Source organism: Pongo abelii, chromosome 7 (assembly GCF_028885655.2).
Source record: "Pongo abelii isolate AG06213 chromosome 7, NHGRI_mPonAbe1-v2.0_pri, whole genome shotgun sequence".
NCBI classification, from domain to species: domain Eukaryota; kingdom Metazoa; phylum Chordata; class Mammalia; order Primates; family Hominidae; genus Pongo; species Pongo abelii.
This window is the reverse complement of record NC_071992.2, coordinates 27,229,470-27,257,269: the sequence shown is the minus strand read 5'-3', so window position 1 is coordinate 27,257,269 and position 27,800 is coordinate 27,229,470. Positions and strand designations below refer to the sequence as shown.

At 42.6% G+C, this 27,800-nt stretch overlaps 1 protein-coding gene across 4 annotated transcripts in view; it reads right to left on the bottom strand.

Moving 5' to 3' along the window:
• DOCK5 (dedicator of cytokinesis 5) overlaps nucleotides 1-27,800 on the bottom strand; it is a 243,927-nt gene that overhangs the window by 10,231 nt on the left and 205,896 nt on the right. For 2 of the 4 annotated variants that reach the window (XM_024250911.3, XM_024250914.3), the window contains 12 exons: nucleotides 27,506-27,647; nucleotides 26,444-26,525; nucleotides 24,743-24,827; nucleotides 23,843-23,929; nucleotides 21,007-21,183; nucleotides 16,624-16,707; nucleotides 15,539-15,676; nucleotides 12,883-13,049; nucleotides 8,475-8,646; nucleotides 7,698-7,836; nucleotides 6,443-6,546; nucleotides 975-5,498 (listed from right to left, as the gene is read on the bottom strand). In XM_024250911.3, coding sequence (XP_024106679.3) covers nucleotides 5,394-5,498; nucleotides 6,443-6,546; nucleotides 7,698-7,836; nucleotides 8,475-8,646; nucleotides 12,883-13,049; nucleotides 15,539-15,676; nucleotides 16,624-16,707; nucleotides 21,007-21,183; nucleotides 23,843-23,929; nucleotides 24,743-24,827; nucleotides 26,444-26,525; nucleotides 27,506-27,647 — 1,482 coding nt within the window. In that variant the 3' untranslated portion in view covers nucleotides 975-5,393. Of the gene's footprint in view, nucleotides 1-974; nucleotides 5,499-6,442; nucleotides 6,547-7,697; nucleotides 7,837-8,474; nucleotides 8,647-12,882; nucleotides 13,050-15,538; nucleotides 15,677-16,623; nucleotides 16,708-21,006; nucleotides 21,184-23,842; nucleotides 23,930-24,742; nucleotides 24,828-26,443; nucleotides 26,526-27,505; nucleotides 27,648-27,800 lie in introns of those variants that run through there. The other 2 variants (XR_002915986.3, XM_024250913.3) reach the window with 2 other exon arrangements.

Here is a 27,800-nt window from a genome sequence, read left to right as displayed (position 1 = left end):
GCAGGCTTGACTTCTGGGACTCAAACGATCCTCCTACCTCAGCTTCCCAAGTAGCTGGGACTATGGACACGCATCACTGTGCCTGGCTAATTTCTTTAAATTTTTTGTGGAAACAGAGTCTTACTCTGTCACTCAGGCTGGAGTGCAGTGGCATGATCAGGGCTTACTGTTGCCTCTACCTCCTGGGCTTAGGCAGTCCTCCTGCCTTGGCCTCCCAAAGTGCTGAGATTATAGGCTTGAGCCACAGCTCCTGGACAGAACACTTTCTTGGGGGAAAAAAAAAATCGTAAGCATAAGCTCAGGACTAAACAGTGGTGCTAATACAAGTGTGACTGCCCCTTCCCTCTCTCCAACTTGACCCACCACCAGCAGGGATTTTATGAAACACATCTTAAATACCAATTTTCTAAAGTCTCATTTCCTTTATGTGGTGGTTTTCCAGACTTGGTCTAGCATTGGAATAACATGGGAGGGACTTTAAAGAAATATGGATGCCTGGGATCTTACTCCCCACCCTCAGAAATTCTGATGTAATTGCTCTGGGAATGTCCTCTCCCCAGGTGATACAAACATTCAGCCATTTTAGAACCAGTTCCTATCTTTTTCATGTAAGTTATTAGATATCCCCTTTAACCTTTTTATTTCTCTCTTTACCTGTCTAAATATCTATGGGGAATGGGTAAAGAAACAGAACCTATGTACATTAAATGAATTTCTATCAGAAAATTGTCAGCCTAGATAGAAAAAAAAAGATAGGAGGGTGAAAAGAACCAAGTGGTTTGTAATTTTTCTTATTTCTGGGCAAAGATGACTCCAGGACCCCAAAGTGCAGGTTTAACCTAACAGACCTGTAAGGAAACAAGCAAGAAAAATGCTAGGTGTGATGTGTCATGAAGGAGGCATGGATAAGGAAAAACTGCAAAGTTCAGGAATGATTTCATCAACATAAGGGCAATAACAAACTAAACACGCAATAAACTTTAAAATACATTTCCATTTTTAATTAAAAAATAAATAACAGCAAATCCGAACAAAATTTTCCTACTTCAATGCACATCTTCCTAACTGTCCATGTTTGAAACCCAGATAGCAACAAAATCATGGCAAAGGCATTTTTGACCAAGTTTAGATAAACAACTCAAAAAATATGGCTAATAGTAGATGAGTTTGGACATCTGATACTGCAGACCAGCCTTGGCTAGATCCTAGGCGTCAGAGTGAAATCATGAATTTCCTTTTGTAGATTAGAATTGATGGTCCAACTCTCAACCCACCAAAGAGAAACTTACCTTTTCCAATTTAATTGTAAAAGCCAGACATACCACTGAATGAAGGTATCTAAGGCAGTGATATTTATCAACTTCCCAAATGATACAGAGAAGGAAAGCATAATTATTAAAATGAACCTAAAGTCTAGATACAGTGGGCCCGGCTGGTGAAGCCTTAGACTACTATGGAAATGACATTGTTTATAAGATGTTGCACAAATTATGGTAATCTGTGTCAGTATTTCAATGTGTGCTGATTACTGACATATTCATAATTTTAATGTCCACAAATCTTTTTATCTTAATAGCCAGGGTATGGCAGGGTCAAAGCACCACTTGGGATGATAAATGGGACAAGTATAGTCCACGGACCTCAAAGCCTTTGTACAGAAAACTAGTTTCCTTCAGATCCTCCCCCTCTTTTTGTTTACCTAGAATAAAAGCAGCTAGGGCTGAAGGAATTCTAAACCTCAGGTAGCTTCAAAATTAAAAAAGAAAAAAGAAAAAAAGACAGGCCCAGGGACTGACTACAAATTGACTTGTTAAAAGGTGCACAGTCTTTATAGCCTTGTTGTGTGTTGATGGTGGGGTTTTTCTCCCCTTTTCATTATACCTGAGAAGTATGAGAAAGGAAGCCACAAATTTGAAGGGCCTTCTAAATACCTTTCACAAAATGGCGCATGGGCACGTGGGAACTTTCTGGGGTGCTGAACACAGTGTATGTCTGTATCTTAGAGGCAGGGATGTGGGCAGATAGCTATGTGAAAATTACCCATCTGCATGGCTAAGATTTGTGCACTAAACTGTACGTGAGTTCCATCTAGATTTTAAAATAAGAAATTAGCCAGTGACCTAGGGGCAACTAGAGGAGAAGGACTCTTTCAGCTTGGAAAGAGTAAACAAAGGTAGGTTGTTGTCTCAAAGCCTGCTTTACATCTTGTTTTACATTATGAATTTGCAGTGTGGCTGCAGTTTTTAATGGATTTCCCTGGCAGGAGAAAATGACTGCAATTCTGGAATCAGAGGGTTAAGGTGGAGGAGGAGGAAGCAACTCATGGCCCAGCAGTCTTCTTTAGGGTTTCATTTTCATCTGGTACCACTCCCTTTCCAATCCTACAGCACACCAGAGTGAACTGTCTTTGTATACTGGGGCTGTTTCCATTGAACACACTCAACTGCTACACCCCAAGGAGCTAGTACCATGACTGGCATTCCATAAGCACTTGATATATGTTGAATAAAACAATTCTTTAAAAAAAATCTTAAAGCAAGACAAGTCACTAGAACAGAGAAAGAGAGGAAATAAAGATTTAAAAACACCTCCAACCATATACCAGTATTCACAAAAGTTGTGACAATTTTAGGGATAATTTCAATGTCTTTCAATACTCCAGAGAGTTCTTGGCAAGAAAAATAAAGACCAATTCTTTCTCTTTTTTCCTCCTTGCTCCTTATCTCTTTATATTTAATGGAATCATGAGGTGTTTCTTTGCAGTCATCCTCTGACTTCAGGACACATTATTTATGAATTCTGTCAAATGTGACTCTTCCTACCCAACAGCTTCCCTAAAAAATGAACCTTCCATCGTCCACTGTAATCTCTTAGCCACAATACTACCTGGAATCCCTTTTGTTCAGGCAGGACAGAGCTATTATTTCCATTAAGGTGGAAAGGGAATCATATGGAATATATTCTATTAAAAAGAGAAGGTATCCAGAGAGTGATGTATCCTATCTTCCCAGCCTCTGCTCAAAGACCAGGCTGTGGGACTCATTTCTACTGCTCTGGAAGGATAGCCTTGAGGTTTGGTTTTTTTGGTGACCCAGTTTTATATCTTTCTATTTTAATGGCAGCCCGGCAAGTAGAGTGTGGCACACAAATCCCCTCTAGCCGGTCTGCTGGGTGACTTCTCAGAAGTCGTGCCAGGCTCTAGGTAAGCCCCTACATATCCTTTCTGTTGCCTCCTCCTTTCTCTACAGCTTGAGTTCTTTCCATTTAAAATCCTCTTGAGTTCTTATTAAGTTTGTCTCTAGTCATAAATAATCATGTAAAAGACCTCAAAGGAAACCACCATTTGGAGAAGGGCTATATGTGCAGAACTAACTTGCACTCACATTCCAAACTACCTTGCAAGAAAAAAAAAGTATCAGTAATGCTCTTAGAGAGTTCCAGTTCCTACTCAGGCCTAGCAGAGAAAAGCAAGGACCATCAGGTGAGTACCTCTTCTTTCCCATATTTTATCTCATTGAAACCTCACAACAACCCATGCAGGAGGCATTATCCCCATTCCGGAAGGTGAGAAAATGAAAACTCAGATAATTTCAAATAATTTGTGTGAGTTTGCAAAGTTAACAGATGTCATAACTGGGATTTGAAACCAAATGGGTTTAATTCCACCAAATGGGTTTAATTCCAAAGCCCATGATTTTTCCATGCTAGCACACTGCAGGTTTTCCTGGGTGGGGGGTAAAGGATCACCTTTTCCACACCCCTTCCAGAATCTGCATACTCATTTCTTAAGTAATGCCCTGGACACATCTGAGAGCTTTTTGCTTCCTTGACCCTTATGATGAACTGGTGTAGTTCTCTCCTGAAAGGGTGGCGGTGAAACAGGAAACACAGAGAATCAGGCAGGCAAATAGCAGCTCTGGCAGCAGAAATGGAAATCTCTTTCTCTGTTCTCTTCACCTCCTTAGTGGAAAGGACTCTGGGCAAGGTTGTGGGAGAGACCGCCAGCAAGTTTCCCCCAGTGCTGACCTTTGCCTTCACAGTCAAAAAGCTTTCTGCTTTGCCACAAATATCTAAGTAGCATAGAAATATCTGGGACATTTCAAATATTGTTCCAACCAGGGGTAAATATTAAAGAGTTTGTCAGAGTTGTCTTCTAGAAGTTACCTAGGTATAGCCTAATTTAGCAAGCTGGGTTATTAGTAATAATCTGTAGTACAATTTTCTGTGTATAGCCTCAATTTCCTTATTTACTAAATAAGGGGGCTGGTTGGTTGATCTTTGAGGTTTCAAGCTCCAAACATCTAAAACTTCATGTGGCTATTTATGTATGTAATATTTGGTCACCTAAATCACTCCATCTTTTTCTTCTGAAAGGAGTACTATTAGTACCATTAGCAAGCAATCAAATTAATTCCACAATCAAGAGGAATAAATAATCAAAGAGAAATATTGCACTGTATTCTCCAGGATAAAATCAGGTAGCAGATGCGGCTGCTGAGTCACCCAAATGGGTTCTAGAAAAGAAGCTGCTGAATCCAGACTGGTAAGTCCCTTGTAGCCAGTGATTTGCGCTCAGAGGAGGTAATAGGACAAAAAAAAAAAAAAAAAAAAAAAAGCCGTATGTGCAAAAGGAAGAGCTTCAAAGAAGTCCGTAGGGAAGGAGTGACTGCAGTGCAGTGAAGGCCATTAGTCAGGGGTGTGGTGGGAGAGGGAGACAGCAGCTTTCCTTTGCCACAAAAAAGACGGGAGTTGGGTGGACTCAAGAACTCAGGGCTGACGTTTGAGTCCATGCTCTTTCAATGATAGCCACACATACCTGAAAGCAGCCAATCTCCATTAAAAATGTGTGTTCTTTTCCTCAAAGGAGATACAACAGACATCAGAAAGATATGATTATTTCAGCTACCAAAGTGTATTTGATATCCATCTCTTGCAAGGTGCAATATGGGATGGGATCAGTGTGTCCACGTGAGAAAAGTACCTAAGTCTCAAGCACAGCTTTTCATAAGCAAAGCAAAAAATCCTTCCAAGGAGTAGATTACAGGGGTTGCTCCACCATCAATGTGGAAGAACTTGTCCAGGCTTGTGCAGACTACCACGTCTCTGCCGTACAGGCTGACATTTAACAATGATGAATGCAATCTCTTGGAAAAATTCAGAGGCTGTGACTGATTCTGGAATTCCATATGGACTGGAAAGGAGGTGGCATGGCCTCAAACTTCTATCAAAGAGAAGCTTTTGGAAGAACATGACCGGTTTTGGGCTGGTAAACATCATCCCAGATCCGGAAATGCAGTCAGCAGGGAGCCCCATGGAATGAGGACACTGGCTGGAGGCCAGTTCTCAGGCAGCAGCTGTCTAAGGCACTCGGTGTTGCAGGGAGGGCAAGATCCTTACTGGGATCCAGGCTCGGAAGTAGGGATGCCAGACTTCCGAGCCTTTGGAGGTGGAGGGGGTGGTGCTTTGGCTTCTCTTCGGACAGGCAGTGGGGGAGCGAGCTGCAGAAGCAGAAACTCAAAATTAGAAGCAGGTCTTAGCTTTCTTCCCAATTCTGCCTTCTCCTCCTATTTCTCATATTCTGCTTTAGCTTCTAATTGATCTGAGTTTATCTACACAGGCTTTGCAAAGTGAAATGGAAAACTACACTGACTTGTCCTCCTTGTTTCCCATGAGCTAATCAGACAAACACGCGCACACAAACACACACACACATTTTCTCTCTCTCTCTCTCACTGCCATATCCCCAACACTTGGGTTCCTGGCGTATAGATAGGAGGCACTTAAAAGTCATTTGTTGAATGACTGAAGGAAACCCATCTGAGGTCATTCCAGAACGACTGTCCTTTATTCAGAAGTAAACTCTTCAAATGTGAAATAGAGGACTGGGGGCAGGCAGTGGCTCACACCTGTAATCTCAGCACTTTGGAAGGCTGAGGTGGGGGGATCACTTGAGGCCAGGAGTTTGAGATCAGCCTGGGCAATATGGAGAGACCCCATTTCAACAAAAGATTAAAAAAATAACCAGGCATGGTGGCACATGCCTGTAGTCCCAGCTAATTGAGAGGCCAAGGTGGGAGAATCACTTGAGCCCAGGAGTTCGAGGCTGCAGTGAGCTATGATCGCACTATTGCACTCCAGCCTGGGTGACAGAGCCAGACCCTGCCCCCGCCCCCCTAAAAAGGTGAACTAGAACTCATGGCTTATTTCACGGGTACCCAGGATGAGGTACAGAGAACACCTGCTCTACCTTCATCATCTGCTTGAATGTCTGTCCTTCCCATTGAAAACTTCTCTATCGCCTGTGGTTTCAGGAATGAGCCAAGAATCGACTGCAGTGAGAGGTCTATGAGCAAACCTGCCCGCTAAAGAGCCTGGAAAACCTGATGCTGCCTTCCCATGAGTGGCGCTCCCTGGCCACAGTTGCCAGCTGTGATTTCCCTACCTCAGTGGAGTTCCTCTGGCTGCCCTCATAGGGCTTGCTTTTGGGGGGAGGTGGAGGTGGGACAGGAGTGGCCGTGATTCCATCTGTCTGCAACGATGGGGAGCCTAGAAATGACACAAAGTGCAGGTGGGCAGAGAGGCACTGAGCAAGGAAGCTCATGGAAATGTTGCTGGCCCTACAACACCTAAGCCAACCTGGTCAACCAACTGATGAAAGCCACATTCTATGGTTTCTGTGGATAGAATGAAGAAGACTTCTCACCCCACATCACACAGGTGACGCCCTCGCCAGAAGTTTCAACAGCTCCACAAGGTATTCTGAAGCAAAAACTTTTATTTTTTATTTTTTATTTTTTTGAGACAGAGTCTGTTGCCCAGGCTAGAGTGCAGTGCCGCGATCTCGGCTCACTGCAAGCTCTGCCTCCCGGGTTCATGCCATTCTCCTGCTTCAGCCTCCCGAGTAGCTGGGACTACAGGCGCCCGCCATCACGCCCGGCTAATTTTTTGTATTTTTAGTAGAGATGGAGTTTCACTGTAGCCAGGATAATCTCGATCTCCTGACCTCGTGATCCGCCCGCCTCGGCCTCCCAAAGTGCTGGGATTACAGGCGTGAGCTACCGCACCCGGCCAAAACTTTTTTTGTTCAGGGTTTTACTATTAAGCTGAAGATGAGAACATTTTCTGGAATGTATGGTATTATTCTGTTCTCTGATATAGCCCAAGTGCTTAGGAAAGTATCCACTTCCTCCAGGAAACTGTAACTCATTATCTCTAACTCTTGGTTGACAATTGTGTCCCACCTGGCTCTGATAGATTTATCCCTCTACCATGCCTCTGGACTATGGGTACTTTGCAATTCTTTTCAAGTGTTGTACACTGCTGGTTCCCCAAGCCAGACTATAAGCAGTAGATGGAATGGGTCTATTTCTTGTCCCTGTTCAGGTCTACCTAACCAATGGCTAGCTTGTAAGTTACTTGTTATCTGTCTAGTCCTAGTGCAGATCTGCCTCATTTATACCTTCACAATTATAAAACTGACATTAATGCCCTTTGGATCACTATCCAGAAAAGTTTAATGAGTCCTAGTGGCCTCCTTGCCAAACTCCAGTCTAACTGTATAATACACGAACACGGAACTGAACCAGTTTTACAATGGTCTTACATACATTGTGGCTGGTTTAGTTACAAACTGCCCAGATGCATAAACATATTCCATTCCCTAGTAAAAAGACTATAAGGAATACAGGAAAACTTACTTAGGGTCCTGGTGGCTTTGGGAGTGAGTGGAGGTGGGCTCAAGGGTGTTGACTGAGGAGGTGAAGAACCGTGAAATGGTGATAGCCGATTATCCATCAACTGGAGACTCTTTGGCCTTTGTGCTTTTCTGGTTGGGCTCTAGGACCACAGAGAAAAAGCAAAACATTTTCACGGTGAGGAAGGCTGAGCTCAACAATGCTCTCAACAGCCTTGTCTTCTGAGAAGACACTTGGAAAAGTACTTAACTGAAGGAGCGATTTTTAAGCATTGTCATTTGATGGGCACCACCGAACAGGCACTGACTAGAACCACTGAACCACAGATTATTTTCTGAATGGCCACAGACTTGATTCTGATCACAGTTGGGCTGTGTCATTTATGTTGGACATAAGCCACCCTGATTCTCAGGAAAAGGTGGTCTTGCCACATTTAACAACTTGATATGGAAGGAAAAGTACTTTTTAAAAAAATTAAAGAAGAGAAATGACAATGTTTGGATTGACTCAGGGGACAGAGTGGCAAGAACCACAGCTCTAAGCATCAACCCACATGTTTACATTGTGGGTACAAGATCTTCACCAATGTTGATTTATAGACTCGAACTTCTCAGTATGTGCTTTCCTTACCACAATCTGCGATCTGACACTAACCCAGGCTGCTGAGTCCTGAGACAAGCCACAGCCCAGCTTCAATCTGGGAGGGGATGGTGATGTGCCTGGGTACAGGGGAGGTGGGGACAAGCCTCCAGAGATTTTTTTTTCTTTTTTGTTTTTTACCATCAAATCAGGTTCTGGTGCTTTCTCTGCAATGACCTGGGACTTGCTCAGACTCCAGTCTTTTCTCTTAAACTTGCTGATCCGGTTCTCGCTGTTCTCCTCTCTTAGGGACAGATCTTCAACTCTGGCACCCGATGAGGCCCTGCGCTCCAACAGTGGCTCCAGGACTGAGCTATTGGCCAGGAACAAGGACAAACATCACAAACACTGATCACCTTGCAATCAAAATTCACTATGAAAGTACCAGCAGTTATGACTGTTTAGGCTACTTCTTTTTTTTTTTTGAGACAGGGTCTTTCTCCCATCATTCAGACTGGAGTGCAGAGGTGCGATCACAGCTCACTATAACCTTGACTTCTGAGTAGCTGGGACTACAGGTGTGTACCACCATGCCCGGCTAAACTTTGTATTGTTTTAGTAGGGATGGGGTTTCACCATGTTGCCCAGGCTGGTCTCAAACTCCTGGGCTCAAGTGATCCTCCTATCTCGGCCCTCCCAAAGTGCTAAGGCTAGAGGCGTGAGCCACTGTGCCCGGCCTCCTCAACCTACTCTCGACCTATGACTTCACTCTCAGATTCTAAATTTAAATTTTCAATTACAACTGAACAAACATCTCAAGGTGTTAATGTACAGAAAGAAGACCGTCAGATGACTGGACGAAAATATTAGTGAGTATCTTATCCCAGGAAGAGAAGGTCTTAATTTAATGTATAGGCAAAGACAGAATCTTTAAAGTAAGAGATTCAATAGGCAGTTTTATGTAGTGGGTAAGAGCACAACTCTGGAGCCAGATAGCCTGTGTTCAAATCCTACCCACAAACTACATACTACTAGAATGCAGTAATCTAGATTACTACATACTACTAGAATGTAATCTAGATTCTAGAAGTAATCTAGAATCTAGATGACTACATTCTAGAAATAATCCCAGCACTTCTAAGAATGCATCCTAATAAGAAAGCTACATGTCCAAATATGTTTGCTACAGTTTTTAATAAAAATATATTTTATAGTGATACAAGTTACATATTTTTGTCTTAAAATCTATAATGAAGTTTTATGGTTAATTGTTTAGAAAGAAGGATACAGCTTAAATATTCTATAGTAGGAGAATAATTAATCATGGCATATTTGTAAGATGCAATGTCAATTGCCATCAAAAATGATGGTAAAAGCTGATAATAATAAAGATTACACGGCCAGGCACGGTGGCTCACGCCTGTAATCCCAACACTTTGAGAGGCTGAGGTGGGCGGATCATGAGGTCAGGAGTTAGAGATCAGCCTGGCCAATACGGTGAAACCCCGTCTCTACTAAGAATATAAAAATTCACCAGGCGTGGTGGTGGGCACCTGTAGTCCCAGCTACTCAAGAGGCTGAGGCAGGAGAATTGCTTGAACCCAGGAGGCAGAGGTTGCAGCGAGCCGAGATCGCACCACTGCACTCCAGCCTGGGCGACGCAGTGAGACTCTGTCTCAAAAAACAATACATAAATAAAAATTACACAGCAACATGACAAATGCTTCTAATAAAAAGATAAGAAGGAACAGCAAAGTACCAAACTATATGCTATAATTGGAGCTATGTAAATATACCTATATCAATGGAAAAGTGCATAATTTAAGAAACACTATATATTTGATTTCCAGGTAGGGTGGCATTCAGGTAGGTTATTTTTATGATGCAATTATTGTATTATGGAATTAAACATTTGTGAAAAAATGGTAAGTCAACTGATAACTTATATTCAAGACTATTTTAAATACTTAATGATGCATAAATGTTCATCACCTATATTAAATTAAGCAGTAGGTCACAAGATGATAGATGCAATGCTTTTTTTCCACTTGTATAAAAAATAAACAGGGCCAGGTGCGGTGGCTCACGCCTGTAATCCCAGCACTTTGGGAAGCCGAGGCGGGCGGATCACGAGGTCAGGAGATCGACACCATCCTGGCTAACATGGTGAAACCCCATCTCTACTAAAAATACAAAAAATTAGTCGGGCATGGTGGCGGGCACCTGTAGTCCCAGCTACTCAGGAGGCTGAGGAAGGAGAATGGCGTGAACCCGGGAGGTGGAGCTTGCAGTGAGCTGAGATCGCGCCACTGCACTCCAGCCTGGGCGACAGAGCCAGACTCCATCTCAAAAAAATAAAAATAAAAAATAAAAAATAAACATACCTTTTTGGTATTATATACCTGAGCTTTAACAGTGGTTATCTTTGAGTGATGAAATAATAAAGCATTGCTTTCTTTTAAAAGTTTCCAGTACTTCAGCAATATGTTATTTAAAAATAGTAATCTTAGGCAGAAAGAACATAACTATAACTCCTTTCAAATATTTTAAATTTGAACATATGGAAAGGCATTTTATGTTTTTTGGCAAGGAAGCCTCAGCATCAAAAAGCCATCAGTCTTCCTAAAGTTAGTCTATACATTTAACATGATCCTAATAAAAATAGCAATAGGATTCTAGACAAGTTAATCCAACAGTGAGCAATGAGCGACACTGGCCAGATTAAATTCTGAAAAGGAATATTAGAAAATAAAAAATGTTTTATACCTATAATAATTAAGATTGAATAGTACTGATACATGAATAGACAGGTAAATCCAAGAAACAGAAAAAAAAAAGTCCACAGACTAAAGAGTACGTGGAAATTTGATTTTTTATAAGATTGACATTTCAAAAAAACAAAAAGATGACTTGTTCACTAAATGTTATAAGAAGAATTGAGTAGCCATTTGGAAATAAAAATGTTGGCTTCATACCTAACATCTTATATTAGAATAAATTCTAAAGGATTACAGACAAAATTGTAAATAGTGAAACCCTAAAAGTCAATGAAAAAAAAAAAGTACCTTTTTTGTTATCTTAGAGTGGGAAAGGCCTTTAATTGTGAAATAAAATCCAGAAGTCATAAAATAAAAGACTGATTATATAACTACATAAAAACATCAGCACAACTCAATAAAAAATTAGAAGCAACAAATTAGAAGTCAAAAGATAAAGGAGAAATTAGGAGAAAACATTTCAACTCATTTCACAGACAAAGGGCCAATAATTCAACAGAAAAAAGTATTTGACCACAGGTCACAGAAAATAAAACATAAACAAATGAAAAGATGTTCAACTTCAGGCAAAACAAGAAAAATAAACAAAAACCAAAAAACAAACAAACAAACAAAAACTATACAAGAAAATATTTTCCACCTATCAGATTGGTAAAATTTAAAAAGACTAAGTACAGTTTGGTGGCTAAGGTGAGTAACTAGGCACTCCTGTGTGTTGCTGGTGGGAGCGTAAACTGGTATAATCTTTATGGAAGTCGGTTTAGGAATAATTTTCAAAATTGCAAATATAAATCTTTGACAGAGCAATTTCACATACGAGATTTTTCCCATATTGATATAGTTGTATATGTACAAAATAACTTGTGTTTAATGTTATTCATTGTCACACTGAAGTAACAGTAATAGAGTGAAAGCAACTGAATGACCACCAGTAAGCACTGGTGGAATATACAGGTTGAATATCTCTAATCCCAAAATCCAAAATCCAAAATGCTCCAAAGTGCAAAATATTTGAATGCTGACATGATGCTCAAAGGAAATGCTTACTGGAACATTTCAGATTTGGGGTTTTTGGATTAGGGATGCTGAACAGGTATAACGCAAATATCCAAAAATACTAAAACATCTGAAATCCAAAACACTTCTGGCCCCAAGCATTTTGGATGAGGGATACTCAATCTGTATCATGCCACATACATACAATGAGCTATATCCATAGCTACAGAAAGCATAAAGAGGGAGCTTTTTATGTTCTGAAATGGAATGAGTTTCAAGATATAATAGTAAATGAAAAAAGCAAATTAAAGAAAATTCTACCATTCCTATAAAAAAAGTGTGGGGAAGAACATGTAATTCTGCAATGCTTGTGAACCTATAAAGAGCTGCCATGGGGGTACCAAGAACCTGAATGTTAGCATCACTCGGCTCTGGGGGTGGGGCTACTGCAGGGGTTCTACTGTAGTGGGAAGTCTGAGATTAAAGGGAGACTTTTTGTGATATATCGTTTAGTTCTTTTGGAATTTCATATCATGTGATTATAAAACCTATTCATAAAATCAATGTAAAAATTTATTTTTTAAAATGGAAATGATGAAAAAATAGGTAATGACTATAGGCATGTAATAGTGTGGTAGGATTATGGGTGATTTTTTTTGTCATTTTTCATTTTTAGTAACTGTTGTTATTATTCTGCTAATCATGACATTCCTCATGAGGAAGTCAATGAGAACGACCCAAAGGCTATTCTTCTCAAAGGAGTGATGCGTGGCTAAAGGCAAACATTAGTAAGGCGTTACCCCGCCCTTCCTGCAGATTAAAGATGAAACCCTTACCCATCAGATCCCGGTCTGGAATGAGCATTGTCAGATGAGTTTGAAGAGGTGGAAACCACAGAGGAAGTGACTGAGGTGATGGACAACCTCCGCAGAGTGGAAGACATGATGTAGGGGAGCACAATAGACCCCGTGCGGCTTTGCTTCCTCTCCGTCAAGTTGGGTGGCTGAAAACATACGACTCCACATGGTTAGCGGGCCTGGAATCCAGACCCTATGAACTAGCACAGCTGCCCTGTTTGCTTGTGGCTAACCATTACCCATCTGTATTGGCTGGCACCCCATTCTGATTGGTTGGTGTCTCTGCTGCCTCTATTGTTAAATATCGCACATACTGATACTGTTAGCTATAGGTATAACTTAGGTTAAACCTCCCTGATTCTAAGACTAGAGACAAAGTTGTCATAATTTTCTGCTACCTACATAAGAGAGGAAAAAATTAAGATGTGCCTCACACTCTCCAATAAATAGCAAAATCTTCCGTCTGCTTCCCCAGCTCAGCTTCTTTCAGTCTTTTAAAATATGGAATACTGGGGTTAGAGAAAATTTTTAGATTGACACTGTAGACATGCAGCTTAACCTGGCGAATCCTATGTTCCCTAGAAATGTCACCAATAGGATTACCCCCAGATGCCACCATATCAAACTGACTCACTAATACCGGCCTAGTTCTAATAATGACTAAGCTCATTAAATTGAAGACAGTCTTTGCTATCTAGGAAGGTGTGTGCAAAAGACAAATGCTCCTAGAAAAACTCTTAAGTAGCAGCAGGTTAGGAGGCACAATCTTAGGAAGAAGGCAGGACTGAACACTTAATGGCTGAAAGACACGCTCAAAAAGATACCCTGGAGGAAACTGTACTGAAGGCAGGCAGACAGGAATGGGGGAGAAAAGAGCATGAAAAGAAACTCAGAGCTTTGGTTTGAGGAAATAATGTGAAAATAAGGGGTTTAACAATAAGACCATTAAAGGGCTGGGCATGCTGGCTCACACCTGTAATCCCAGCATTTTGGGAGGCTGAGGCAGGAGGACTGCTTGAGTCCAGGAGTTGGAGGCCAGCCTGGGCAACACAGCGAGACCCTATCTCTACAAAAAAGTTTTAAAAATTAGCTGGGTGTGGGCCGGGCGTGGTGGCTCACACCTGTTAATCTCAGCACTTTGGGAGGCTGAGGTGGGTGGATCATGAGGTCAGGAGATCGAGACCATCCTGGCTAACACAGTGAAACCCGTCTCTACTAAAAATGCAAAAAATTAGCTGGGCGTGGTGGTGGGCACCTGTAGTCCCAGCTACTCGGGAGGCTGAGGCAGGAGAATGGCGTGAACCTGGGAGGTGGAGCTTGCAGTGAGCTGAGATCACGCCACTGCACTCCAGCCTGGCCGACAGAGCAAGACTCTGTCTCAAAAAAAAAAAAAAAAAAAAAAAAAATTAGCTGGTTGTGGTGGAGCACACCTGTAGTTCCAGCTACTCAGGAGGCTGAGATGGGAGGATGGCTTGAGCCTAGGAAGTCAAGGCTGCAGTGAGCTGTGATCATGCACTGCACTTCAGCCTGGGTGACAAAGAGAGATCCTGTCTCAAAAACAAAAACAAAACAAAACAAAAAGAATAAGACCATTAAAGAGAACAGCATGAATTCAAAGAAAAAAATGCAGATAAGTAAAGCTAGAATGTATTACATCATCACTCACTGGAGAGAAAAGGTTAGTACACGCACTATCCACTGAACTGTTCAGGAGGAGAAAAGAAAATTGTAGCTGCGAGGAGCTCGTCAAACACAATTATGAAAGCAGCTACATGCATATGAAATGTAATTCACAATTCCTTCTTCCCTTCAAAGGCGTGAAAACTGTACACTTTTCATCAAAAGAGATACTATTTCTAAGATTAGGAAAAAATGTAAGAATTTGGCCAGACAGCACAAGAATAACCAGTGTCTAGGATTCAGAAAACTTTGAGTTATTTTGTTTTTTTTATTTGTGTGTTTGTTTTGAGATAAGAGTCTCGCTCTGTCGCCCAGGCTGGAGTGCAATGGTGTGATCTCAGCTCAATGAAACCTCCGCCTCCTGGGTACAAGCAATTCTCTTGCCGCAGCCTCCCGAATAGCTGGGACTACAGGTGCCTGACACAATGCCCAGCTAATTTTTTGTATTTTTAGTAGAGATGGGGTTTCATCATGTTGGCCAGGCTGGTCTCGAACTCCTGACCGCAAGTGATCAGCCCTCCTTGGCCTCCCAAAGTGCTGGGATTACAGCTGTGAGCCACTGCACCTGGCCTGATTTCTAGTACAGTGGTTATCAAAGTGTTGTCCCCAGACCAGAGGCATCAATATCACCCGGGAACTTCTCAGAATTGCAACTACTTGGGCCCCACCCCCAGATCTATGGAATCACAAATTCCGGGGTTATGATGGCTCAGCCATCTGTATTTTCACAAGCCCTCTGGGAGGTTCTGATAGTTGTTCAAGTTGCAGAACCTCTGACCAGCACAAGGACTGTTCAAGGTCACCAAGAGGGGAACACACTCTCTCCCACCAGCCCCACTATTTCCATGCCATAGCTAAGTTATTACACCTCATTTGGCATCTGAAAAACGAATCAGTGTCATAAAAGGTCACAGAGCCTAGAAAAACGTGTGAAGGCTACTTAGATCATGCTTACCAGTGTTATAACCCCATAGTGCTTTTCTACTTTCTCCTTGAGTTCCCGGAAGCAAGAAGACAACCGCTCATGCAGCGGCTTCAGCTGCTCTGTCAGTTTCTCCCCATGGATGCGGATCCCTTCTGTTAGCAGAGGCATCTGGAAAGAAGGGCAAAAAATGAGTGCAATGTGCTTCAGGAAGAGGGATCGTTCTGATTTGGTTGGGGAAGGGAGGGATGGGGTGGAAAGGTAAACTGCTAGACATAGTGCTGGCCAATGGGGAGGCCACTTCTCAGTGTAGGACTTGTGGACTGGATGGACTTTGGTCAATGATGTGGGAAAATGTGCACACCAAGAATACAGGTCGGCCCTAAACTGGGGAAGGGCTGTGGGATGAGGCAAATCTAATGGAGTCCTGGGGCACTTCCGTGGATGAGCAACTGATAGGTTTAAGTCTTAGACCGAATTTGGTAGTCATGTTTTCTACCACTGCCCACTGAAGTCTTGAGAGAAAAAAAATGAGGCCAAGCATCTCTCAGCTGGAAACACATGCCAGGAAACCAACAGATGAACATTTTTTTTTTTTTTTTTTTTTTTTTTTTTGAGATGGAGTCTCACTCTGTTGCCCAGGCTGGAGTGCTGTGGTGTGATCTTGGCTCACTGCAACCTCTGCCTCCTGGGTTCAAATGATTCTCCTGCCTCGGCCTCCTGAGTAGCTGGGATTACAAGCATGCACCACCATGCCTGGCTAATTTTGTATTTTTAGTAGAGATGGGGTTTCACCATGTGGGCCAGGCTGGTCTCGAACTCCTGACCTCAGGTGATCCACCCACTTCAGCCTCCCAAAGTGCTGGGATTACAGGCATAAGCCACTGTGCCCGGCCCCAACTGATGAACTTTGATCTCAGCTTTAAGAAGGCTCCGTCAACCCTGGGCAGTTTAACTGCCAGCCAAGCAATCAAATACATAGATAGGTGGTGGTTTCACAAGGGTTAATAAAAGAAAGAAAAGTAATACTGAGTGGGCTTGTAGACTTAAGCCCTGGAGAATAATGGGTGTCCGGCACTGTGGCCTCCCCAGGAGTGTAAAGGAAAGCCATCCTGTACCTGTAATGCTATTAGTCGCTTTAGCAGCTCAACCTTCTCCTGGTCTTCAGGATGCTCCTGCAAGTACTTTTCTGTAAAAAAAGCCTAAAAACAGAGCATATGCAAGTTTTAATTAGAACACATTCCTATCTGTGCAGGAAAGCCTGGAAGGGTGAAACATGTATCCTGTAATGAAGAACCAGGTGTGTCTAACTAAAAATGAATCCCTTTCCTGGGATAGCTCTTATACTATGTTGGGCAATGCAAAAAAGTGTGTGCTATTATGTGGTCTTTCCTTGATTAGCAAATTCTTAGCAAAACTACATTCTTAACAGTCACCAGCCCACCACACACACACACACACACACACACTAATCAAATAGTCATCAACAAAGCAAAATGTCATTCGTTAAAATAACTGTCCCAAAGAACAAAGCAAAGGCGAAATGGCAATATCTCAAGGCTAATCATTAAATTAAGTGCATAGATATTATAAGGGAAAGAGTAAAAAGTTAAAAAACAGGAGATGGAGGTGACAGTTTTTCTGCTCATCCCATGATATTGGCTATATCACGCTTTTTTCCTATATTAAGTGAAGGTTAATATTTGCACTTTCTTAGTAGTCCCCTATCCCAAATGCTATTTTAAAAAGAAAATGAGATAGATGTAAAGACATTTCAAAAATATTAAATGCTGGTTGCCCTTATTATTATACATCAGCACCATGCTCGTCAGTAAACACTCATGACCCCCCAGCTAAGTCCCTGTAACAGGTAAATAAAACCCAAAGTTAAATTCCAAACACAGGCCTTATATAGGGTACTGTTTTAAAGACAGAATTCATCAGGAAAGAGAAATAGAAGTTTGCAGCAAACGTTTCCAACAGAGTCCAAAATTGGAGTGACATGTTTTCTTCCCAGAACTTAACATTCATTTCTGAAACTGCTTTCAAAGACCAGCCTTCGGATTCCCCTTCAGTCTTCTGCTTTAATGCTGTGAGAGCCAAACCCCCCATTATATAAAACCAAGAACTCCTGGAACTACAAGACAGACTTATAAAAGTGAATGGCCCATTTTGCGTGGCAAACAAAGTATGTGCAAAGCCTATCTTGCGAGCAGACATTATGGGTTGAATTATGTCCCCCAAAATTCCTATGTTGAAGTCCTAATGCCTGGTACCTCAGAATGTGACCCTATTTGGAAGCAGGGCTGTTGCAGATTTAATTAGTTAAGAGGAGGTCATATATACTGGAGTAGGGTGGGCCCTTAAGCCCGTATGACTGGTGTCCTTATAAAAAGGGGAAATTTGGAGACAGAAGTGCAAACACTGGGAGAACATCATATGAAGAGATGCAAGAAGATGGCCATCGACAAGACACGGAGGAGCAGCCTCAAGCCATGGAGCACCAAGAAGACACCAGAAGCCAGGAAGAGAGACATGGAACATTCTTTCAAACATCCTTGGAAGGAACCAACACTGTGACACCTTGATTTCAGACTTCTTGCTCGTGGAACAGTGAAACAAGAAGTTTTTGTTGTTTTAAGCCACCCAGTTTGGAGAACTTTGTTACAGCAGCCCTAGCAAACTAATACAACAGAGAATATGAATATATATGAAACAATTTTATCACAAAAAGAAGCATGACAATATAATACATTAGCATAACAGCTCATTCTAGCCAGGATGGTATTTAGAGGGACTGTCAGTATAAATGAAAAAGGAGTATTTACTTAAGTTTTCATTGACTTTTACCTTTCAAATACAAGTACTTGAAATTTTTGAAAGTTGTAACAATTTTGTTTTTGCTAAATGGTAGAACACATGGAAATTCCCAAAGTATTGGTTAGATCGGGGAACGCTGGAGCCGAGTGCCCTGAAATTCATTTTTCTAGCAGAGTTCTGCCTCAGAACAGAAAGGGGAGATGAATTACAGCACACAGCTCCTGTGTTCTTATCACTTTGGCGATGAATTACTGCACACAGCTCCTGTGTTCTTAACACTTTGGCGATGAATTACTGCACACAGCTCCTGTGTTCTTATCACTTTGGCGATGAATAAAGAGCTGGATTAGAATAGTTTACCTATTACCTATTACCATTACATATTACATCAAATATGTAATGATGGGCTTCCCCACTGATTGCAATACATCATGGTGATTAATGAGTTTACCTTTTTCTTACATTTAGAAATGTGCAGTCATACATATTAATTAAATGAATACATTAGTATTTTAAGCCAAAGGTCCCGAAATGTATGTATGTATGTATGTATTTATCCTAGCTTTTTGTTCATTTTAATTAGAACACTGTCACGCTGGAAAAACTTCATATGATATTATGTATTATTCACAGATATTGGCATATATAAATCTGTGATTGGGGTATTCTGTAAAAATTAATACTTGGAAAAAATACATGAAGATTAGTACCAAACAGTACATATGAAAAAGTACACACTGAAAGCATTACAGTATTTAAAAAGTAGTGTATATTAGATCCTATTTTTATATTGACTGCCATTGTAACACTGGATATTATTATGGTGCCTAACATGAACAAACTAGAATTTGTCTCTGGTGTTGCGTCTTTCCCAGCTGCTGAGTATAATAAGGCTAGAGAAGGCTGAAAGGCTGAGAAAAAGGACAGAAAGAAGATGATCATAGTAGCAGCCACAGAGCATAGATGTCACCACCCATGAAGAACATTCCAATTACACCGTCTGCTCCAAGTAGGCAGGAAGAAAACCAACACTGGTGAAGCCTCAACTCTATGTCAAGCACTGTCTGATGTTCCTTCTATACAGGATGTCTCCCTTAATCTTCCAGTCCATCCTGTGATCTATCTTGTGAGTCAGGCATTTTTCTTCTTCTTTTTTTTTTAGACGGAGTGTTCTGTCACCCAGGCTGGAGTTCAGTGGTGCAATCTTGGCTCACTGCAGCCTCCACCTCCCGGGTTCAAGCAATTCTCATGCCTCAGCCTCTCCAGTACCTGAGATTACAGGCACCCGCCATCATGCCCAGCTAATTTTTTTATATTTTTATTAGAGACAGAGTTTCGCCAAGTTCGCCACGCTGGTCTCGATTTCCTGGCCTCAGGTGATCTTCCCGCCTTGGCTTCCCAAAGTGCTGACATTACAGGCATGAGCCACCATGCCTGGCCAAGTCAGGCATTCTTCTCACTTTGCAGATATATGGAGCTCAGAGAGGTGAAGCATGTTGCCCAGAGCACACAGTGGCCAATTGGAAGCCAGAACTGGGTCCTGGGAGCAACTGAGTGCAAACCTCCTGCTCTTCCCAGGACACGCGCGCACGCACATGCATGCGCACGCACACGCACACACACACACACACACACACGGACACAAGAGCGCCACCCAGTTAATGCCGCTCACCCTTTCCCTCTGGCTCCTTTAATTTCTACCCATTCTCCAGGTGGCTGCACAGGGGTGTCCTTGCCAAATGTTGATTTATATCCAAAAAGTTTATATTCAAAAAATATTTAGCCACTGAAAACATACCACAGCAATGAAAAATTCTGCTCCATTAATTATACTTAACATAAACTGAATGCATGTTGTGTATTTTAAATGCTGTTACATCCTAACCCTGTGCCATGGATTAAGTTGTGCTGAGTTCTGCTTTCATGTCTCAACTAAGAATACTTAGTTGAACTAATTTAATTGTAGAGTCAGGGCCATCAGTTGTCCATACAACCTCTGGCACACGAAGTCAGGCGGGGGTCCTAGAAGCTAATTCCGCCGCCCAGGCTGGAGAACAGTGGCCCAGTCTCAGCTTACTGCAACCTTTGCCTCTGGGGTTAAAAGTGATTCTCGTGCCTCAGCCTCCTGAGTAGCTCGGACTACAGGCACGCACCACCATGTCTGGCTAATTTTTGTATTTTTAGTAGAGACGGGGTTTCACCATGTTGGCCAAGATGGTCTCTAGCTCCTGACTTCAAGTGATCCACCTGCCTTGGCCTCCCTAAGTCCTGGGATTACAGGTGTGAACCACTGTGCCCGGCCCCTAGGAGCTAATTCTAAAGAGAGTGTGGCTTTGCCATCCCCAGAGATGCTGCTCCATTTCCAGTGTGCCTGGGTTCTGGGGTCCACCCCTTAGTTTGTATAACCCTCAGGGGAGACAGAATAACAGGTGCTTTGACCAGAGGCATGTTGGTTTTTTTTCTGTGATGCTTTACTAGGCAATGTTCTATACCAGCTGGGTTGCTGATAGTCTCAAAGAAGTCAGGGACAATCGTTTCATTCACTTCACTTGCCAGAAGGGAAAGTGAACATTTCTTAGAGCAGCTGTAGGAAATGAATTTGTCAGTGGCAAATGGCACAGAGGGAGGCATACAGACACCCAGGTCTGTGAATCCCTAGGGGATTGTGGGACCAAGCAAACCTTTTCATAGTTGGAGAAGCCCCCCATGACGGCTGGGTCCACGATGCCACTGAGCAGCATGGAGAGGGGGTGCACAGAGAGGGACCGGTCCCAAGCATGCTGCTGAACACAGTTGCTGATCCTCTCATTGGTCAGCTCCATGGTTTCGATGGCATTCTCCAGAGGACTGATCTCCTCCTGAGTGACAGAGCACATGGGAGAAAGAGGACACTTGTCAGCTCCAAGTAAAGACTGAAAAAAGTTTAACTCTTCCCCTGAAGAGGTATAAAATACCCACAAGCTATAGAAAAGGGAAGATTTTCTAATCAAGGTTAGGCTTATAGCAGGGGTCCCAAAACGCCAGGCCAGTATCAGTCCGTGGCCTATTAGGAAACAGGCCACATAGCCGGAGGTGAGCGGCAGGTAAGTGAGGGAAGCTTCATCTGTATTTATAGCCGCTCTCCATCTATTGCATTACAACCTGAGCTCTGCCTGCTGTCAGATCAGTGGTGGTATCAGATTTTCATAGGAGTGCAAACTCTATCGTGAACTGCACATGCGAGGCATCTAGGTTGTGCATGCCCTATGAGAATCTAATGCCTGATGATCTGTCACTGTCTCCCATTACCTCTAGAAGGGACCTTCTAGTTGCAGGAAAACAAGCTAGTGCTCCTAGTGATTCCACATGATAATTATTTCAATATGTGTTACAATATAATATATGACAGAAATATAGTGCACAGTAAATGTAATGTGCTTGAATCATTCCAAAACCATCCCCTATCCCCCAACACCTCCCACCTTCCTACCCCAGGTCCACGGAAAAATTGTCTTCCAGGATAGCAGTCCCTGTGTCAAAAAGATCGGGGACTGCTAGCTTATAAGGACACCACAACTTTTTGGAATAGTGGTAAGATACAAAATAAGCTATTTAAAATCTCCTTACAAAGTAGAATGATGACTTAAAACATTGGAGCTATGGTAATGATTATTCCTTGGACAAAATGTCTACAGAAAATGTGAGAAGAAAAGAACCGGACCTGTAGTAAGAATCATTTCCTAGGCAACACTTCCTTGGAGACTTTTGAGAAGATCAACGACAAGAGAACAGCAGGATATCAGATCTGAGTCACTTCTGAACCACCAAGAATGTCCACTGGCAAAACGTTTGATGCTTCCTCCATGAAAAGAGGTAAGTGATCTTGGAGGCCATGCATTCAGACCATACATAATCTTAGTACGAATTGTATGTGTATCAGAAGTCAGAAATAATAGGATGTATTAGAATATACAGGCTGAATTTTGAATGAAAAGAAAATAAGACATAGTACAGATTCAGAGAGTTCTTCCTATGGAAATGTCTACAAAATCAGGTTTCAAAAAAAAAAAAAAGTATCTCCTTCTTCATTTTACCCATTATCAGTCAACATGCCCTCCTATTCCAGACTTGATTCCAAAAGTCTCCATCCAAAATTCATATCCATAACTGAAGAATAATGTCTTTTTTTTTCTTTTAGAGACAGGGTGTCACTCAGTTGACCAGGCTGGAGTGCAGTAGTGCAATTATTCACAACTCACTGTAACCTCCAACTCCTGGGCTCAAGCCATCTTCTTGCCTCAGCCTCCCAAGTAGCTAGGATGACAGGCACATACCACCACATACAGCTATTCTTTTTGTAGAGGTGGCGGTCTTGCTATGTTGCCCAGGGTGGTCTTGAACTCCTGAGCTCAAGGGATCCTCCCATCTTGGCCTCCCAAAGTTCAGGGATTACAGGCATGAGCCACTGTACCTAGCCATGACTTATAACACATCAAACTTCAATTCAGATTTGTTCAAGAAACATTTCTTGAACACCTACTTTAGGCTAAGTGCCATGCTATGCACCACAGATACAAAAGTGATTAAGATGTATGTACTTCATGGCTTGGAGGAGCTGATGGTGTTAGCGGGGTCTCAGCACATGTAAACATGGTAGGTTAGAAACACGCCCAGGTGCCACAGGGGACAGACAAAGGGCAGGTCACCCAACTTGGGTGTTCCAGAGATGGATTCATTGAGAAGCTGGTGCCTAAACTGAACCTTGATGGGAGTTAGTTAGGTGCAGAAATTGCAAGAGTGTGTTTCAGGCAGAGAAAATGATCCAATGTCACAGAGGACTGAAATTAGCATGGGATGAACACTATGGTTCCAATAGATTGCCTAAGAGATGGGGCAGAAGAGTTAGGCCATACGTGTGTGTGCTAAGGAGGACAGGCTTTATACTCCAGGTACTTGGAGCCATAGAAGGGCTTTAAGCATGAGAATGGACGAAATGGTGAGATTTCCTTAATGGAATTCCCACTGAGGCAGTGAGGTAACTGGACCTGAGAAGGCCATGCATGGCAGGGAGGCCAATGAGGAGGTGGGAAATAAAACAGATTTAATCAATACTAAACAGGTAAAATGAGCAGCTTTTGGGAGAGATGAAGAGGGAGGAGTCTATGGTGATTGTGGATGTGATTAGTGGAGAATAAAAGAAGAGAACAGCCTTTGGGAGGGAAGATGTAATTGACAGGAAACTCCAAAGCAGCATTCCAAAAATGTTTCTGGGTGCTGGCAGGATCGCTGAGCAGACACCACTCCTCTGGACATAAAAGAGTCATTCACTGTGAGTGACCTTTAGGGCTGGTGTTGTCACATCAGTTTTACAAAGGAGCTCTATTATATAAGCATGCCTTTTATTTCTCTTTTGAAAAACAAAGTTGGCCAGAGGAGGCTGGCCAAGCTGGTGTGAACTGCAGAGGGAATTCAACAAAGGCTGTTATTATATTTGGAGACAGAAAGTTTTTTTCCAAGTGCCAGTTTCAAATGACTCACTGTTGAAATCTGCTTGACTTCAAACCACTTGAGAATCCCAGGAAAGGTATATGCAGTCGTATATGTGGTCCGTTCAATCCACATTGTCTAGTGGCAAGAAGGAAAACATGAAATGTTGGTCAATTCCCAGGAGGAAAACATGAAATGTTGGTCAATTCCCAGGGAAAACAGCAAAACTCTCTGGTTCAGTTAAGTGAGATTCTATTCTCAAATGCCTCGTAGAGAGTGAGCCAAATTTTCTCATAAAATTCAAGGATTCTGGATGTTTAAAGCTGAAAGGGATCATCTACTTGGGACTTCTCACCCTACGGAGGGAAATGTGAGGTCTAGAGAGGTATGACTAGCCCAAGGTCATTATGAGCAGCAGGCCCAAGAAGAGTCCAGATTCTGGACTCCTAGTCTAGCATTTTCCATGGAGATGACAGCTGGCTGTCTAGGTAATTAGCACTTGCTGTCTAGGTAATTAGCAGGTGAAGCCTCTGTTCCCAGGGGTGCCATCGTTTCTCCTGTGAAGCTGGTTAGGTAGGTGGAAGACCTCCACTTGGGATGTCAATTTTACCTTTTTTTTTTTTTTTTTGAGACGGAGTCTCGCTCTGTCACCCATGCTGGAGTGCAGTGGTGCGATCTCAGCTCACTGCAACCTCTGCCTCCTGGGTTTAAGCAATTCTTCTGCCTCAGCCTCCCGAGTAGCTGGGACTACAGGCACGTGCCACCACGCCCGGCTAATTTTTTTGTATTTTTAGTACAGATGGTGTTTCACCGTATTAGCCAGGATGGTCTTGATCTCTTGACTTCGTGATCCGCCCACCTTGGCCTCCCAAAATGCTGGGATTACAGGCGTGAACCACCGTGCTCAGCCCATCAATTTTACCTCTTAAAGGACAAAAGGGGTGAACTCACAGCAAATTCATTGTCTGGATCCTTTTCTCCTTTCCGGAACGGCCGGGAGTATCTGAACTGCTGCACTTCATTGGCTCTGTAGTAGCTGGAGAAGGACAAAGCAATGCTGTATTTTTCTCTCTTAGAACAACCACTCCTCAATTTGACTTCAACAAAACCTTATAACACTTCTGCCTGGTCTGAGTTTTACCCACTAAGCTATCTCATAATCAATAGTGCCTCCACATGAAGGCTTGAGAAAGTGCACAATTTGATTTTATTTCACACCTTACTTTTATATTATTTAGGAATTTATTTCACAGCACACAATTTTATTTATTTATTTTATTTTTATTTATTTATTTTGAGTCAGAGTCTCACTCTGTCGCCCAGGTTGGAGTGCAGTGACGCGATCTTGGCTCACTGCAGGTTGCACTTTCCGAGTTCAAGTGATTCTCCTACCTCAGCCTCCTGAGTAGCTGAGATTATAGGCACGCACCATCACACCTCGCTAATTTTTTTGTATTTTTAGTACAGATGGGGTTTCACCATGTTGGCCAGGCTGGTCTTGAACTCCTGACCTCAAGTGATCCACCCACCTCAGCCTCAAAGTCACAGCACACAATTTTAAAAGGTATATGTGGTCAGGTGTGGTGGCTCACACCTGTAATCCTACCACTTTGGGAGGCAAAGGTGGGAGGATCACTTGAACTCAAGACCAGACAACCTGGGCAGCACAGCAAGATCCCATGTACACACACACACACACACACACAAACACACACACACACACACACACAATTAGCCAGGTGTGGTGGTGTATGTCCCAGCTACTCAGGAGGCTGAGGTGGGAAGGAGGGTCTCTTGAGCCCAGGAATTTGAAGTTGCAGTGAGCTATGATCATGCCACTGCATGCCAGCCTAGTTGACAGAGAGACCCTGTCTCTTAGTGGGTGGATTGCCTGAGCTCAGGAGTTTGAGACCAGCCTGGGCAACACAGTGAAACCCCGTCTCTACTAAAATACAAAAAATTAGCCAGGTGTGGTGGTGTGCACCTGTAATCCCAGCTACTTGGGAGGCTGAGGCAGGAGAATTGCTTGAACCCAGGAGGCAGTAGTTGCAGTGAGCCGAGATCACGCCACTGTATTCCAGCCTGGGTGACAGAGCAAGATTCAGTCTCAAAAAACAAACAACAACAAAAAAAGGTGTATGCACTTACACATACATTTGTGATCTCATTAGTCTAGTTTTATAACAGTTCTATCAATACTATTAGCATTCGGCTTTTCAAGACAAGGAATGAGCCCCTCCATCACTGGGGACCAGCCACTCCTCTGTGATGCTTTTGGGTGAAAATAAAAGCTCAGGGATCTGTAAGCTAGGTGTGAAATTTCTGATTTTCCTCTGCCTAAAAAAAAAAAAAAACCCCACATCCCTTTGTATTACCAAGCTTTTATCCTACACTCAAAGTAGAACAGATAGTAGGTCTTGCAAACTATAATAAATGTAAGGCTTTGGTTTTGATGTACTCCAAACAAGTGTGAGGGAGAGACAAACTTTTCTCTTTTTTGTAGAGACAGTGTCCCACTTTGTTGCCCAGGCCGGTCTCAAATTCCTGGCTTCAAGCAATACTCCTCCCTCAGCCTCGGAAAATGTTGAGATTACAGATGTGAGCCACTGTGACCAGACACAGATTTTTTTTTTTAAATGAAAAACCACTTACTTTAAGATCTGTTCTGGAACAGGTTTATCCTTGTAGCTGGGCGGCAAGCTCATCACTGGCTTTACGGTGAAGCACTGCATGTCTGAGGAGCTCGTTAAGGAAAGGAGAGGGGTTGGGGCCGCGAAGGTGTCAGACACCAAACACCCCTGTTCCTCCTGCTTCACAGCCGGAAATGCCACCAGCACCAATCACTCCCTTTGACCCCAATGCCAGGACCGCATTGAAAATGGAGTTCCTTTGTGTATCACCGAAATGCCTTATTCAGTGATTACAATTAATCCTAGGGTCCTTTTTTTTTTTTTTTTTTTTCGGTCAGACATCTGGCAAACAACCCTTGCCATAGGGAAATAGACATCAATGCAATATCAGGAAATAGGTACTTAGAAATGGATTTAAACAATTTCTTGGGACAAGCATCCCTCTGAAATCACCAGAATCAGAGCCCAGGCAACAAGAATTACTTTTATCTTTGGATCCCATCTTTTTATCCAGTGCCATAGTTGGGCACTGTGCTAGGTATTTTGAATGTGTTATCTCTAATATACACAACAACTCCACATGTGGGATAATCTTATTCTCTTTTCACAGATGGAGAATCTGAGGATAAGAGAGGTTAAAATCCAACATCACACAGCTGGTAAATGGTAAAGTTAGGCTTCAAAAGCAGCTCAAGGGTAAGCGCTCCTGCTCTGATTTAATGATCGAGTCTTAGAAAGTCTTAGCTCCCCAACCCACCAGGACAGAGATACTGTCTTAAAGTCTATAACAGAAGCCAGAATTCAGAATAGGAAGTCTATGTTCCACTTAAGCTCCCCATCTGGCTAGGAAGTATATTTCATATCCATCAGTTGTCTGTTATCTCTCCTCTTTTGTTATGTCATCACCACCAGCTAAGGCTATTAGGGTCCCAAAGATTTTACATGGAATGGGAACCTGTGTCAGAATGCTTGAGAGGATGGTGTGTCTGCAGAGAAGGGACTGTAGCTCCTATCTTCTCTGGCTTATCTAGGGCTGTACACAGCCTTAAGAGCCTCGGGGCCATATTCCCCCCGGAAAGGATACACTGCTTGGGGGAGGACTTGATGTCTTCCCCAGGAGGCGTGGTACTGGTCATCTTCTCCGCATTGGGGAACTGGGTTAGCAACCTCAGGCTGAAGTCCTCTCGCCTCTCATACTCCTTTCCCCGATAGATGAAGATTTTATTCTGGAGGTGAGAGACAGCAAGGGAAGTCATTAAATAGGAAGAGTGGAGACGCAACTGGAGTTCCAGGTACTGAGGGAGCCATTGCACTCTCCAGCCAATGTTCAATCCACACCATCAAGTTCTCATTGAATATCTAGTCCATGCCCGATAGCA